General features: G+C 50.3%; 1 protein-coding gene across 1 annotated transcript in view; it reads left to right on the top strand.

The window, feature by feature from the left end:
- The window catches only part of Ds (dachsous cadherin-related 1), a 351,409-nt gene that overhangs the window by 293,750 nt on the left and 45,287 nt on the right, over nt 1-12,372 (top strand). Inside the window, exons 4-6 of the mRNA XM_071707027.1 lie at nt 7,182-7,345; nt 7,719-8,123; nt 10,986-11,394. Of these exons, the coding sequence (XP_071563128.1) occupies nt 7,182-7,345; nt 7,719-8,123; nt 10,986-11,394 (978 nt within the window). The remainder of the gene's footprint in view (nt 1-7,181; nt 7,346-7,718; nt 8,124-10,985; nt 11,395-12,372) is intronic.

Raw genomic sequence — 12,372 nt, 5'->3', positions numbered from 1 at the left:
TTGAATCTCGGCAAATTTTTCGCATATAAGTATTCCGCTTTTCGAAATTCCACTGCCGACAATAAATGCTGAAATTTATTCTAATGTTTCAACATTAAAAGAATTTATACATCGTTTTTATTGTCGTAACGCTGAAAGAGCATTCCGCGCCGGTATTTAGAACGGGACGGCTCGTAATTCTGTTACGGCCGCGGGATGGACGTTACAGTCGACACGCGGAAGAGAGCGAAAGGCGTCGGAGGCGACAAAGTGTCCACCGAAGGCGACCACGAGAGCTACTCCCGGCGATCGTAAACGTTCGCCATTCGCGTCGTCGCGATTGCGAGGCGAGCGGCAGCCGCCCTTGAGAGAATCGACCGGCTTCCTCGAGCGACCGCGAGCGAGACGGATCCGTTACGAGCTAATTAGCAAAATAAGAAAAATCACCGTCGCGAGTTACATGGCGTCGCGTCGCCGTCGTCGTGCCGACCGCGTAAGCACGAGGGAGATCTCATGCTGCGAGACCTTCCATGATCCGATCATCGATCTGTGATTTATCACGCAGCGAACGAACGTGGCTTCTCGTCGTTCTCGCGTGCGGCTTCCGAGCGTGGCAAGTAATTATACCGGCCGTGTACTTTGCGATAAATATAGTTCGGTCTGACGCGGATTGCATTCGTTGCACGACGAAGACGGAGGAGAAGGAGGAACGTCCTGAAAAGGACATTTCTCCTGCGAAATGAAAACGATGTGAGATCTTGAAAAAAAAAATGTGTTGAAGTAATTCTAATTGAGTCGCGAAGAGACCCAGTGATCGTCGTCTCGCTTGACGATTTCTTGCTGCGACATGAACATGATTCTGTGCAACGTATGTACAAGAGTGCAGTGGCCTCGATATGGCCATCTGTATGTTACCGTAGCAACCAGCGGTATATACCAATGATTAAAAATCGATAATTAACCTCGTGCTAACGTAGATACGCGGCTTCGAACATTTAATCACTGTTACTGGTCTCGTTCAGATTATTCTACAAGCGAGACTGGAAGACGAGCCTCCGTTTGATGCGCGTTCTCCGCGATGTAGGGATACTTCTTAATGTTCGCGAAATATTCATAAGGCTTGCGAAACACATCCCGTGTACGCGTTATCGTTAATAGTTATCAGTCAGCGAGACGCGGAGAAGGAACTGAAAAATTTCTACGGAAAAAAAAATGCTAATAGCGCGTTATTAAATCCCGTAAGAAGCGACGCGGGAGATCTCATCAAGAGCCGTCTAAACGCGAGTCGATCCACGCGGTGTGATACGCGAACGTAGAAAAACTCTATTACGTATTAGAGGAGGGGAGGAAGGGGTAATCCGGAACGTCCAGTTTAGCGTCGTGATTGGAAGTCCGCGGGCGGACGTCTTGATTTCAATATAACGACTTCGCCACCGATCGCAATCACTTTTTGCTCGGGTGTCTTTTACGCGACACGCGCGCACGCGCACTTTTCAGTCTCATTGCCAATATTGTTGGCGTACACCAAAGTGAATAATCACCCCTCCCTCCCTCCCTCCCTCCATCCCTCGCCCGGCTCACTAGCGACGGTTACAACGACCCGGGGGACTTTCAGTCAAATGAGATTGCACCTTGCACGCGAGGCCCCTAGACGAGAAGCTCGCGTCTCCTCTACCCTCGCGAACGACCGCTTGACGTGGTTATTCATGAATGCGTCTCGTCGATTAATCAAGGGAGCGCGTAATTGCGAACACGCGTCAAACGTCGCTCGCGTACCAGACGACCGTGACATCGGGACGTCTTTTTGCGTACGCGCGCCGATCGTTGCGCGGGAGCGAGCGAGGCCGGACGAGAGAGGGATGAGGGATGTGCTCCCGTTGTTGGAAATTTACGGTAATACGCGTCGCGTCGCGCGAAAGAGAGACCGCGGCGGAGTAATAACGAAAAACTGGTGCTGTTTAATGACGAGCAATTTGTTCCCTACATTAGATCGCTCCGTGAAGACACGCGTTTCTGCCCGTGTGTACATAAATCGCGGGTATGCCTACGAATGAGACAGGTAATGAAGAAGGATAATTAGTCAGCATCGCGTTTTCTGCGACCGCGTTAGAATCGCACACCACCACGCGCAGCCGGCAGCGGACGCGTATACTTTATTTAAAGAAACGATCATCGGGGATGATTTATGAACTGTTTCGCGTACGAGTAATTGTCGGTCAACCTAACGGAGGATCACTCGCGCCCTTTTCGTTCTTCTCTTTCCGCATTTAGACAATTAACGTATACCCGCGTCGCGTCGCGCGTCGCCGCGATTTATGCTCCCGCCGCGTATTGAAAATCGCAACGTCGCGGGATGCGAATTTCTATTAACGCGCGGCCATTATCGTGCGTCCGCCGCGCCAATGGGATATTTTCCCCGCGACACGACGACTTCATTTCAATATATCCTCCCGGCACCAATTAGAAGCCTCGCTTCGATTTCTCATAGCTAGTACCGCTGCCCACACACGGGACGCACACACGCACGCACGTACGTATATCGTAGCGGCAAATGTAGCCTCGGGAGCATTATCGAAGATAAATAAATAGCATCCTGCTACTGCGATTGCATGAGCATCCTCGATCTTCGTGTTCGTCATCATCATCGTCTTCGTAGTTGTCGCCGCCGCGATACGTCGTGCATGTGGGAACGACCCAGATGAAAACAGGACAGAATCAACAGCCACGGAACGGCGATAGAGATGGAGAACGCGAAGACGAGTGGGAAACGGGAGTCAAGGAACTAGAAATGAATTCCATTTGTGCGATTGGGAGGGGAGGACCGTGAAGTGGAATGAAGCGGGATAGAGAAGGACAGAGCAAAAGAGACAGGCACGAAAAGCGAGGGGAAGGAAAGGTGGAAGGGAAATTCGCGGAAATAGGGGAAAAGGAGGAAAAAAACTTGTAGAAAATTTCGAAAGAGGTAATACGTTGCACGCGTTTACTCGCATTGTTTAGGATCGAATGAGGAAGGAAACTGTGGGCGGGATTATCCCTGACCGCTTCGCACGGTCAATACGCAGAAGTCGGTATGCAAGAGGTATCGCGGGTGCATCGCGGGTGTATCGCGTACGTTCACGCACGCAGCGGCGGTCGCGCCAACATAACACGCATCCCGTGAAAGCAGGATATGCTGATCGGTAAACATTGACCGCTACCTTCGCCATTCAAGACTGCTTGTCGATGCAAAAAGGAAAGGAGAATCGCGATAATAGTCCCTTCATAGGCGCAATGCGCGCGCGACGTCGCTCGATTTCTCCTCGCGCGTCGCCCGATATTCAGACATTACGAATTTGTTTGATAACGCCGTCTGTGAACTTTTCATGTCGAATCCGTGGCGTCGATTCCCGCCGGCCGGCCACCGAGAAATTTCTCGTAGAAATCCGACGGAACGTCTCGTTTTAACCGTGCCATTCGTGCGGAGAACGCATAAGGGCGAGAATCAGTAATGAGTGCGTTACGGGTTTCTTTCCTGCCCCGGCATCTCTCTCGTCGGGCAAAAACTCGCTCTCGATTCGATCCACGATGCCGGAGGACGAAGGATGGAAGGAGGAGGTCGGGAGAATCCAGCGCCGGACCGGCGATCTCTGCGAATTAATCAAATACGCGAGCGATTTGTCTTCGTTACACCCACGTGGGCACCCCGGGGGGACGCGTGTGTAACTGGGGTGACGAAGCCCTCGCGAACAACCGGCACCGGTGGGAGAAAAACGTGACCACGTTACATGTGCACCTTGTATAGACGATTATTCTAAATAAAAATAACGCTCTAAAGCGCAACGAAAACAGCGCGGAAATGGAAGTTTGTGTACAATTTTCCTTATTTACGGCCTCGTAAATTTTACGAAATATTGCAAAACTTGGCTTCCATGCAATAAAATTTCAATACTCACCAAATTTTAACTCTTATAATTGAAAAAGTTATCCGTTTGCTCAAGATTTCTTTTACTAATTAACTGTATAATATTTAAATGATTGGTTGATTATTTGCGATTTTTTGGAGCAAGGTAAAAATTCGAATTGCAATACATTGTATTCGTAGGAAGAATGCGCGATATTCGCGCACTTTGATTTTATTGTACCTTAAGATTTATTGCCAAATATGCGCGTATCTTAATGGCTAGCTTTCTCGCCACGGCGGCTTATACGGCCGGGAAGGGACACAGATTTGTCCGGCGTGTCATACCCTTCCGAAGTCGCGCGTCGAAATCCTTTTGCACGGGCAGAGGATACTCGAGCGGGTATCTCGGCGTATCGGGATGCGGAGTAAATCGTAATTATATACGGGGAGTAGTACAGGATCGGCGGACCCTCCTCTCGCGGCGCGCAGGGCCCGTGGAAAAAGATCACGCGGACGTTTAATAACACGGGTACCGAATGCTGATGGGTAGAGGTATCGCCGTGGATATAAAACGCGTACATCTTCTCCAGACCAGTCTCTCGCGGTACCAACGCATTCGCGTAATTACACGCGCGCCGCGCGTATATACGTTCACGCAAGAGCGCGGTGTTTCAATCCTTCGCACATGCATTTTACCGAATGAGCCGATCCGAGCCAAGTATGCGTATACTCGTCGGACGCACACATACGCGCGCGAGTGCGTGCCCGCACGTATATAGGGTGTCTGACCGAACAATCTTTCGGACGAAACGAGCTGAGGATGATGAGGATTGTATCAGTGTCCCGGACGTGTAAATGCTCGCGGAATTATTTAGCGTTGAGAATTAAGGTACTTTCTCGCGGATCAGACCTCGTGATGATCTTGTTTTAATTCTCCCGAACAAAATAAGAAATGTTCCTCAAAGTGTTGGGCACCGCTGACCGAGGTTCGTGCCGTTATTCGCACGTGTGTGCGTGTGGGTACGTCTTCCACACTGTCGCGTGCATCGATGCGAAAGGGGAAACGGGGAAAAAGGACGAGCGAGTTGGATCGAGTATAAATAGCGGTCTATAAATTATGCCGTCCACGTACGCGACCGAGTACCATCTTTAAGGCATTGGTCGAACGGTCGATGTCACCCGATGTCACCGACGACATTCGATATAGACGACACAGACATCGTCGTCGACGACGACGACGACGACGACGACGACGACGACGACGTAGACGTCACGAATTATCGTGGAAATGGAATGGACGGCTATCTCTCGAACTCGACTCGCCGAGACGATAACGTTTCCCGTCTACCTGGTTTTTTCTGTCGCACCGCGGAGAAAAACTTGATCGGGATCGACGGGAGACGGTCTCGTCGCGGTAGATCTCCCGCGACGGATTTGTCGAAACGTATCTAGGAACAGCACCTTCTGGATCCGAGTGATCCGCAGTTCCCGTTTTGGCCCCAGACTTACGCGCGACCGATCAAGCCGCCGATCGATCGGAGCAATTATCCAGGAACGCGTGCCGGTGCGTGCCTTATCTGCGTGTGCGTACGAGACGGGATACGTCTGTAATTGGATGTGGCCTCGCGATGTGTTTTCGCGGCGCGCGACGTCGGATAACGCAGCAAAGGCCCATATGGGCCGTAATGAATTGCCGTTAGACCGGATTTCATACATCATTAATAAAACGGTTAATTGCCGATTGCGAAAAGTAAACTGAAGGGGGACGCTTTTTCATCAATTTGATTAAGATCCTTTTTACGTAGGAACGACGTGGGTTAGCGATCCGCCTTTGACTCGATACTGACAAACTAATGATTTTGAGGAGAGGTCTCTCTGAAGAGTTAAGCTGTCCAATTATACAGCATCATCTATCAAGCGGCGGGTCGGGGACACGTGTCGGCGCGACGTGTTAGATCTAAACAGGTCGTCGACTATCCCTCGGCTATCCCTCGTATCACGCGACTTGAACCCCGCGATAATTTCGATTGTGTTTCCCTATGAATATAGGATCCTTATACGGTTCTCGGGAGGACGTGGGCGTACGGATCGCCAACGAACCTCGTTACGCCAAGAAAGCGCGCGCGCGCGCGCGTGCTCGCGCCACTTAAATCGTTCATCACGGAATTGCATCTGCCAGCGGTAATGACCGGCCAATTTGGCTATTAATTGATTCCGAGGCAGCGGGACTGGGCGGCCGGTTCGTGTGTGAGGAGGTCGAGCGAGGTCGATGTCGTGGAATCGATAAACCGCCATCATTCATCCGTCGACGCTCATTCGCACTCACATGGTGGTGTGCGGAGCACACGTGCCCCGTCCGTTCTCGCCGTAAGCGGCGAACGATCGATACTCGGTATCGTCATCACGAACGTAGATCGCGGGCCACTTCGCCCATCTGTGGTGCGACCATTGCCGAAGATCATCAGCTGTGAGATCGTGCCGCCGATCGGACACGATCCTTCGAGCGCAACGCTCCCCGATCGTAATCGTGACGAATGAAATCTCAGCGATGCTCGCGCGACAGCTCTCGTAGGGATCTATTTAGCACCTCGACTAGCCCGCTTTTATGGTGCCGCCGCGTAATTTTAATAGAAGAATAAATTTGCCTTTTTTTATACATAAAAGTAGAAATAACAAAGTGTATAGCAAATAGTGATTTTGTTTCTAATTTTTACGAGTTATATCGTGACGCAAAGTGACGTTAATGTTAGGTATCACATCTTCAGCCAACGTTTCTCTGGAGTATCTTGCTTGCAGTCACGCCGCACGTCAGAGTATTTTTCCAACGATCTAACGATGTGTGTACCGCTCGTTGAAGATCGTTGATATCGTAAAAGCAAATCAATTTGACATCTTCATTAGAACTTTGTATGGAATCGACAGACGTGGAATTGACTTTAACTATAGTTATCGATCTCCCGGTTTAGCGGCGAACGCGACGTAAGTATCGTGATTTAATAGCAACTCACGTCGATCAACTTAACGTCTGGTGAACCAGAAGCCATTATGAAAAACACTAAGTTGCGATAATGCAAATTTCAATGCAAATGCAACCGGAAACTCAACTACTTTTGATACTCGCGTCATAATTTATCGAGATTATTCCGATATAACTGTTTTAATTAGTCCCCACTAAACGAGGTGGACGACGAGACTTATTATGAATAAATTAACGCAATATGTGTTTCTCTTCCCTCGTTTAAAGCTATTTTTCCCCCTTTATTTATATCTGATGCATGTATACCTGTATACATTATTTAAATTATGCATTCTGCATTTCCAGGCGAACGACCAAGCAGGTTTTATCTGGCAAGGGAGGAAGCTGATCTCTCGTTGGATCCCAATACGGGGACGCTGAGGATTCGACAGCCGCTCGATCGGGAATCACGTGACAAATACATTCTCAGCATCGAGGCACGTAATGCCGGCTCCGTTGGATATTGCCAGGTAAATTGCGCATCCAGATAATCATCGTATCTCGGTATTAACTCACCGTAATCATAGCCGTTTATCCGTGTTCTCAATATATTTATCCTGAATGCACATATAATAAAATCCCGAGGCGTGCGAAAAGTCCGCGCTACGATTTTTTGCGTTCCCACCGATATTATTGTATTAATATTCAGTGAGCGGACGCGCGCATGCTCGTTAGCGAATTAGTATCGTATTTTGAAAGATATATACAGACTTGAGTTCGTCGGAGTTTCGCTTAACGAGTAGCGCTTTCCGCTTTCGCATGCCGCCGTGAAAACCGCGATCAATCGCAGCAGAATATTATGAGCTTACGCGACATCCGTCCGTGTTTTTCTTTCCGTTACAGATGGAAGTGATCGTGGAGGACGTGAACGACAACGCGCCGTCGTTTCGCACGAGTACCGTCCGCATCTCGGTGCCGGAATCGCACCCACTCCACGTACCCCTGTACGTGGCGCACGCTACCGATCCCGACATCACGTCGTCGCAGTCGATACGCTACGTTCTCCGTCAGAACAGCAACAATCTATTCGGGATAGTCGAGCGTACCGGCGAGCTCTACTTGGCGAAACGATTGGATTACGAGACCCAGCAGAGGCACGGCCTCCTGATAAGTGCCCTGGACGGCGCCGAGCTCTCGTCTAACCTCAGCCTGAGCGTCGAGGTGCAGGACGTGAATGACAACCCCCCAGTGTTTGAGAGGAACGAGTATCACGTGGAGGTTCCCGAAGGCGCCAGGCTCGATTCCCAGGTGAGAAAAATCTTCATTACACGCCCGTCACGCGAGCATTTGTTTGTCGAGAGGATGCGGTAGGGTTCTTCGAAAAAGGAAACGAGAAGGAGAAAGAGAGAGAGAGAGAGAGAGAGAGAGAGAGAGAGAGAGAGAGAGAGAGAACGAGAAAGCAGGAGAGAAAGAATTTCTGGATCGGATGGTAGAGGCGGCAGAAGTTAACAACCTCTCTCTTCAGCCTTTCTCCCGCTCTTCATCGGCTATCTCTTCACGGCCGAAGTGATGGTTCCCTTTTTTCCTCGGGTAGATTCTTTTTGCTTCCGTGCATCGAAACTTACTTCGCCTGTCTCTGGGACGCGTAATTTTATCCGGGACAACCAGGAAGGACGCACTTGTGAACTCTCTGCCCCCTCTCGTATCGCCAGGCGTACGCCACGGTTATACTAGTCGTCTACTCCCCTTCCGGGTAGTTTCTCTCGAAAGAAAAGGGAACAGGAGAAGAAGAAGAAGAAGAAGAAGACGTTGACTCGCGAAGTTCACGTTGTAGGCAAAGAGAGAATTAACCCCGCGCCGACTAGGAACGGAATTAACCGGACCGTTGCATCACGCTGCAGCGAGATTAGCCGATGCTACTCCGTCGTGGTTGTTCGACAGACCAGTTCAGTGCCGGGAGATGGATAGGGAATGCCCGATAATCTGATATCCAGACGCGGCATGTTGCCGCGGTTTATACCGATCGCGGCGAGCAGCCGCGAGTTCCACGAGAGCGGCCTAGGATTGATAGGTAACAGTCGATAGGCCCGCAGGAACGCCGCACATAGTCGATCATTTTGCGAGTAAATTCCCGACCATTTACCCAACGGGAAAAGATCTATCATGTTACGTACGGTTATATCAAAAATAGCAGAATTTCGAAATTAGATTTGAGAAATTTGAATTCCTGCGTTATTCGACTCCGCCCAAAATCTCGATCTTCGTTGTCGGAAAAAGAGCGACGCCCAGAGCGAATCCGAAAACGATGCTCGGAGACGCGCGGGTCCATCCGCGAAGATCGCCGACGGCAACGCGCATCTATCCTCCCTGTAATTATGTACACTGTTACGATAAATACCCTATTTTCATATGTATGTATGTATGGACTCTCACATTTTCTTTATTAAGCCCTTATTGGTCAGATACTATTTTAGTTTATTTCGTTTATTACTAAAAGTGCGGCCAACTGACCCTCTCACGACCTAAGTTGGTAACGCGAAAACCGCTTCTGTTATGTTCTTCTTCTCCGCCTTCACTCTGTGTGTCCGCGAGTCCTCCGTGCGCATTGTCACGTCTCACTGCGTACTTTTACCCGTGTGATTATCAATAAAGTTTCTTTATACACGCGGAGTCTTTTTGGCTTTCGTGTGATTTCACCCCACAATCTCGATCTTCGTTGTCGGAAAAAGAGCGACGCCCAGAGCGAATCCGAAAACGATGCTCGGAGACGCGCGGGTCCATCCGCGAAGATCGCCGACGGCAACGCGCATCTATCCTCCCTGTAATTATGTACACATATCAGTCATTACCCGGTAAAAAATCGAAATAAGGGTGAGCTTGGGTCGACGGCGAGGTTTTGCGACGAGGGACCGTGTCTCGAGGGAGAGGGAGAGTCATTAGCCGCGAAACTTGCGAGAACCGGGTCGTCGTTGATGCGCGGCTGGTAGGTCCGACGCTCCCTCGTGGCGATGGTAGCCGCGTACGGAGCGAGGGTAATCCCGAATACAAGGATACCGATGACGAATGGCAGTGAGATCCTTGCCACGAGATACGCCCGTTAAACGACGTCGCATTTTTAATACAACGCACAAGCGGATACGGCAGAGACGTCGCCGCAATTCGCGCTCCCCTCTCCCTCTCTCTTTCTCTTTTTCGTCTTGGCCCTTTCTCTTCCTCTTCCTCTTCCTTCTTCCCTCATCGCTACTCGATCTCTCGTTCCATCTTTCTCCTGATGTATTAGGTATATATCTGTAGTATCTATCGGCGAAACAGATCTGTGAGCTATCGGTGATATCCGGACAATATCTCAGCCGCCAGTATACGTTAGAGATGGAATGAGACAGGAAGATCTGAGCGTGAAAGATAGATACGCGGCAGGGAGGAAGTAGCTGGAGCGAGAGAGTAACTTGGCAGTGAGTGTAACCCTTCACCCACCGTGAACTAATAACGTACAGTTAGACACATTACTGCCTGCTTCTACGTCAGGTTCCTCGTTTAATGATAACTTGCATCCCATTCCCTCCTGGTCCTCCGCGAAGACAACCCGGTCGCGCGGCGTCTCTCTCATCCTCCTTCTCCTCCTCCTCCTCCACTCCCACCTCTTTCCCTTCTATCACCATCCATCATTTGTAAGCCGCGGGTTCATGCGCGAGACACGACCTTATACACTCCCGATCTTGCGCTTTTTCTTCCCCTTCTTTTTCCTCGACCTTCGCAATTCACCATCCTCCCGCGCTGGAAAACATCGTCTGGTCCGAACGTGTTTAGGGTTCGCGGTCCTTTTGGGTGCGTTTAATTAATACGGAACGACCGGATCGACTGGTCCCGACGTCGCCTCTGTTTCTTCTCCTCTTCTTACTCGTTCTCGCTCCCGCGAGATCGCGAGAAATGTCTGCGGATGATACGATTGCTCTTGTTTCGATTTTCATCGTGGTTCTGTTCGTCAGGAACTTTAACATTCCATCGTGCATGTTTTGATGTTTTCAGTTTGTTGTACTAAACGTTGTGAAGACGTTAAAGTCGTCGCCGCGCTCACGTGCAATTCAATAATAATTAGATTAATAAATTCGTTGAATGCATGGTCACATTGGACACATTGGTTATCGTGAAGTAATTCTTCGTCATTTGCAGATTCTTCAGGTAATGGCACTCGATCAGGACACGGGAAATAACGCGAGAGTGAGCTACCGTCTCCAGGGCACCACCGCTTTTCGCATCAGCCCCAACACTGGCTGGATCTACCTGGCGCAGAGTTTGGATCGCGAAACTCTCGATCGGCATGCCTTGACGGTTCTCGCGACTGACAACGGATCACCCGCGGCGACCGCGAGTGCCTCCGTGCTGGTGATGGTCCTGGACGACAACGACAACGATCCGCAGTTCGAAAAGGACTTCTACGGATTCGAGCTGCTTGAGAATCTACCTTCGGGCACTCTGGTGGGTTCCGTGAGCGCCAACGATCCCGATCTCGGCAAGAACTCGCTTCTCAGATACGCAGTGGTCCAAGCCAACAGCAGCTTCGCCGTCGATCCCGACACAGGTAAGAGGCTATCCCCCCCGTATCTTATTTTCCTGTTTTTCGTTCGCTTCGTTCCGTTTGCACTTCGTTTGCGTCGCCGTCAAACGCTACAGAGTATATAGGTTCTCGTCACAACGACGCTCGAGTGTTTGCGAAAGCCGGCCCGGGCCCGAGGCTTCGAGGACCGAGAGCCGGAGAGATGCCCACGCAGCTCGAAAAAAACTCGCGGAGAAAAATATTGGCGAATCGTTTCCACGGGTTTCGCCGAGTTTCGTTCTCGCGGCGCGTCCTCGAGTTGCTTGCGAACGTGTAATTCGAGAATTCATTGAACGGACCCGGCAAGGAATCGCATTATTCTCCGACCGGCTCGTTCCCGGACAAGTTAAATTCACACCGGAGTTACGGCCGCGCTACTCGACAACCGTGAATAAGAGATGTACTACAAGGAGAAACTTCCTGATTCGGTGGACGGTCCCTTCGGTGCTTCTCGGGGCTCGGGGCTACGGGTGACAGTGATCGATTCGCGACGATTAACATTTTGGCTGTGCGTTTGGAATTTCTTCCTCCGTCGTCGTGACGCTTTGCCTCGTATTATTGTCATACTCGCGACGCCGCGTATATTTTTATAGCGCGCAAGAATGCGACGCCACGAAAACGGAAGCGATGGCCCGCGTCGTGGTCGATAATTCTCGGTGAAATCCTATCGAACTTTATCTTTCACGCGTTTCGGTTCTCTAAATTATATCCCTGCCCTTCGTCTCGAAACGCTATTGCGAACATAATTGTACTCCGCGTCCGCCACCAGAGTCTTTTATTTCCGCCAGATGTTCAATCTCGTATATCGGTCTCTAACGCCGATAACCGATCTCTTTCTCGTCTACGCTTCGCCGCTATCTTCTATCGCGGCTCTCCTCGCGTCCTCGCTCAAAGTCAAGTGCGGCGGCAGCCCGCGGTTACTTCCTGTTTAAGACAGGTTCTTAGCCTGTTAAATAAAAATTG

Source organism: Temnothorax nylanderi, unplaced genomic scaffold (genome assembly GCF_030848795.1).
Source record: "Temnothorax nylanderi isolate EJ_2023f unplaced genomic scaffold, tnyl_v1.0 TNYL_tig0055_pilon, whole genome shotgun sequence".
Classification (NCBI taxonomy): domain Eukaryota; kingdom Metazoa; phylum Arthropoda; class Insecta; order Hymenoptera; family Formicidae; genus Temnothorax; species Temnothorax nylanderi.
This window is presented reverse-complemented; position numbering and strand designations above follow the sequence as displayed.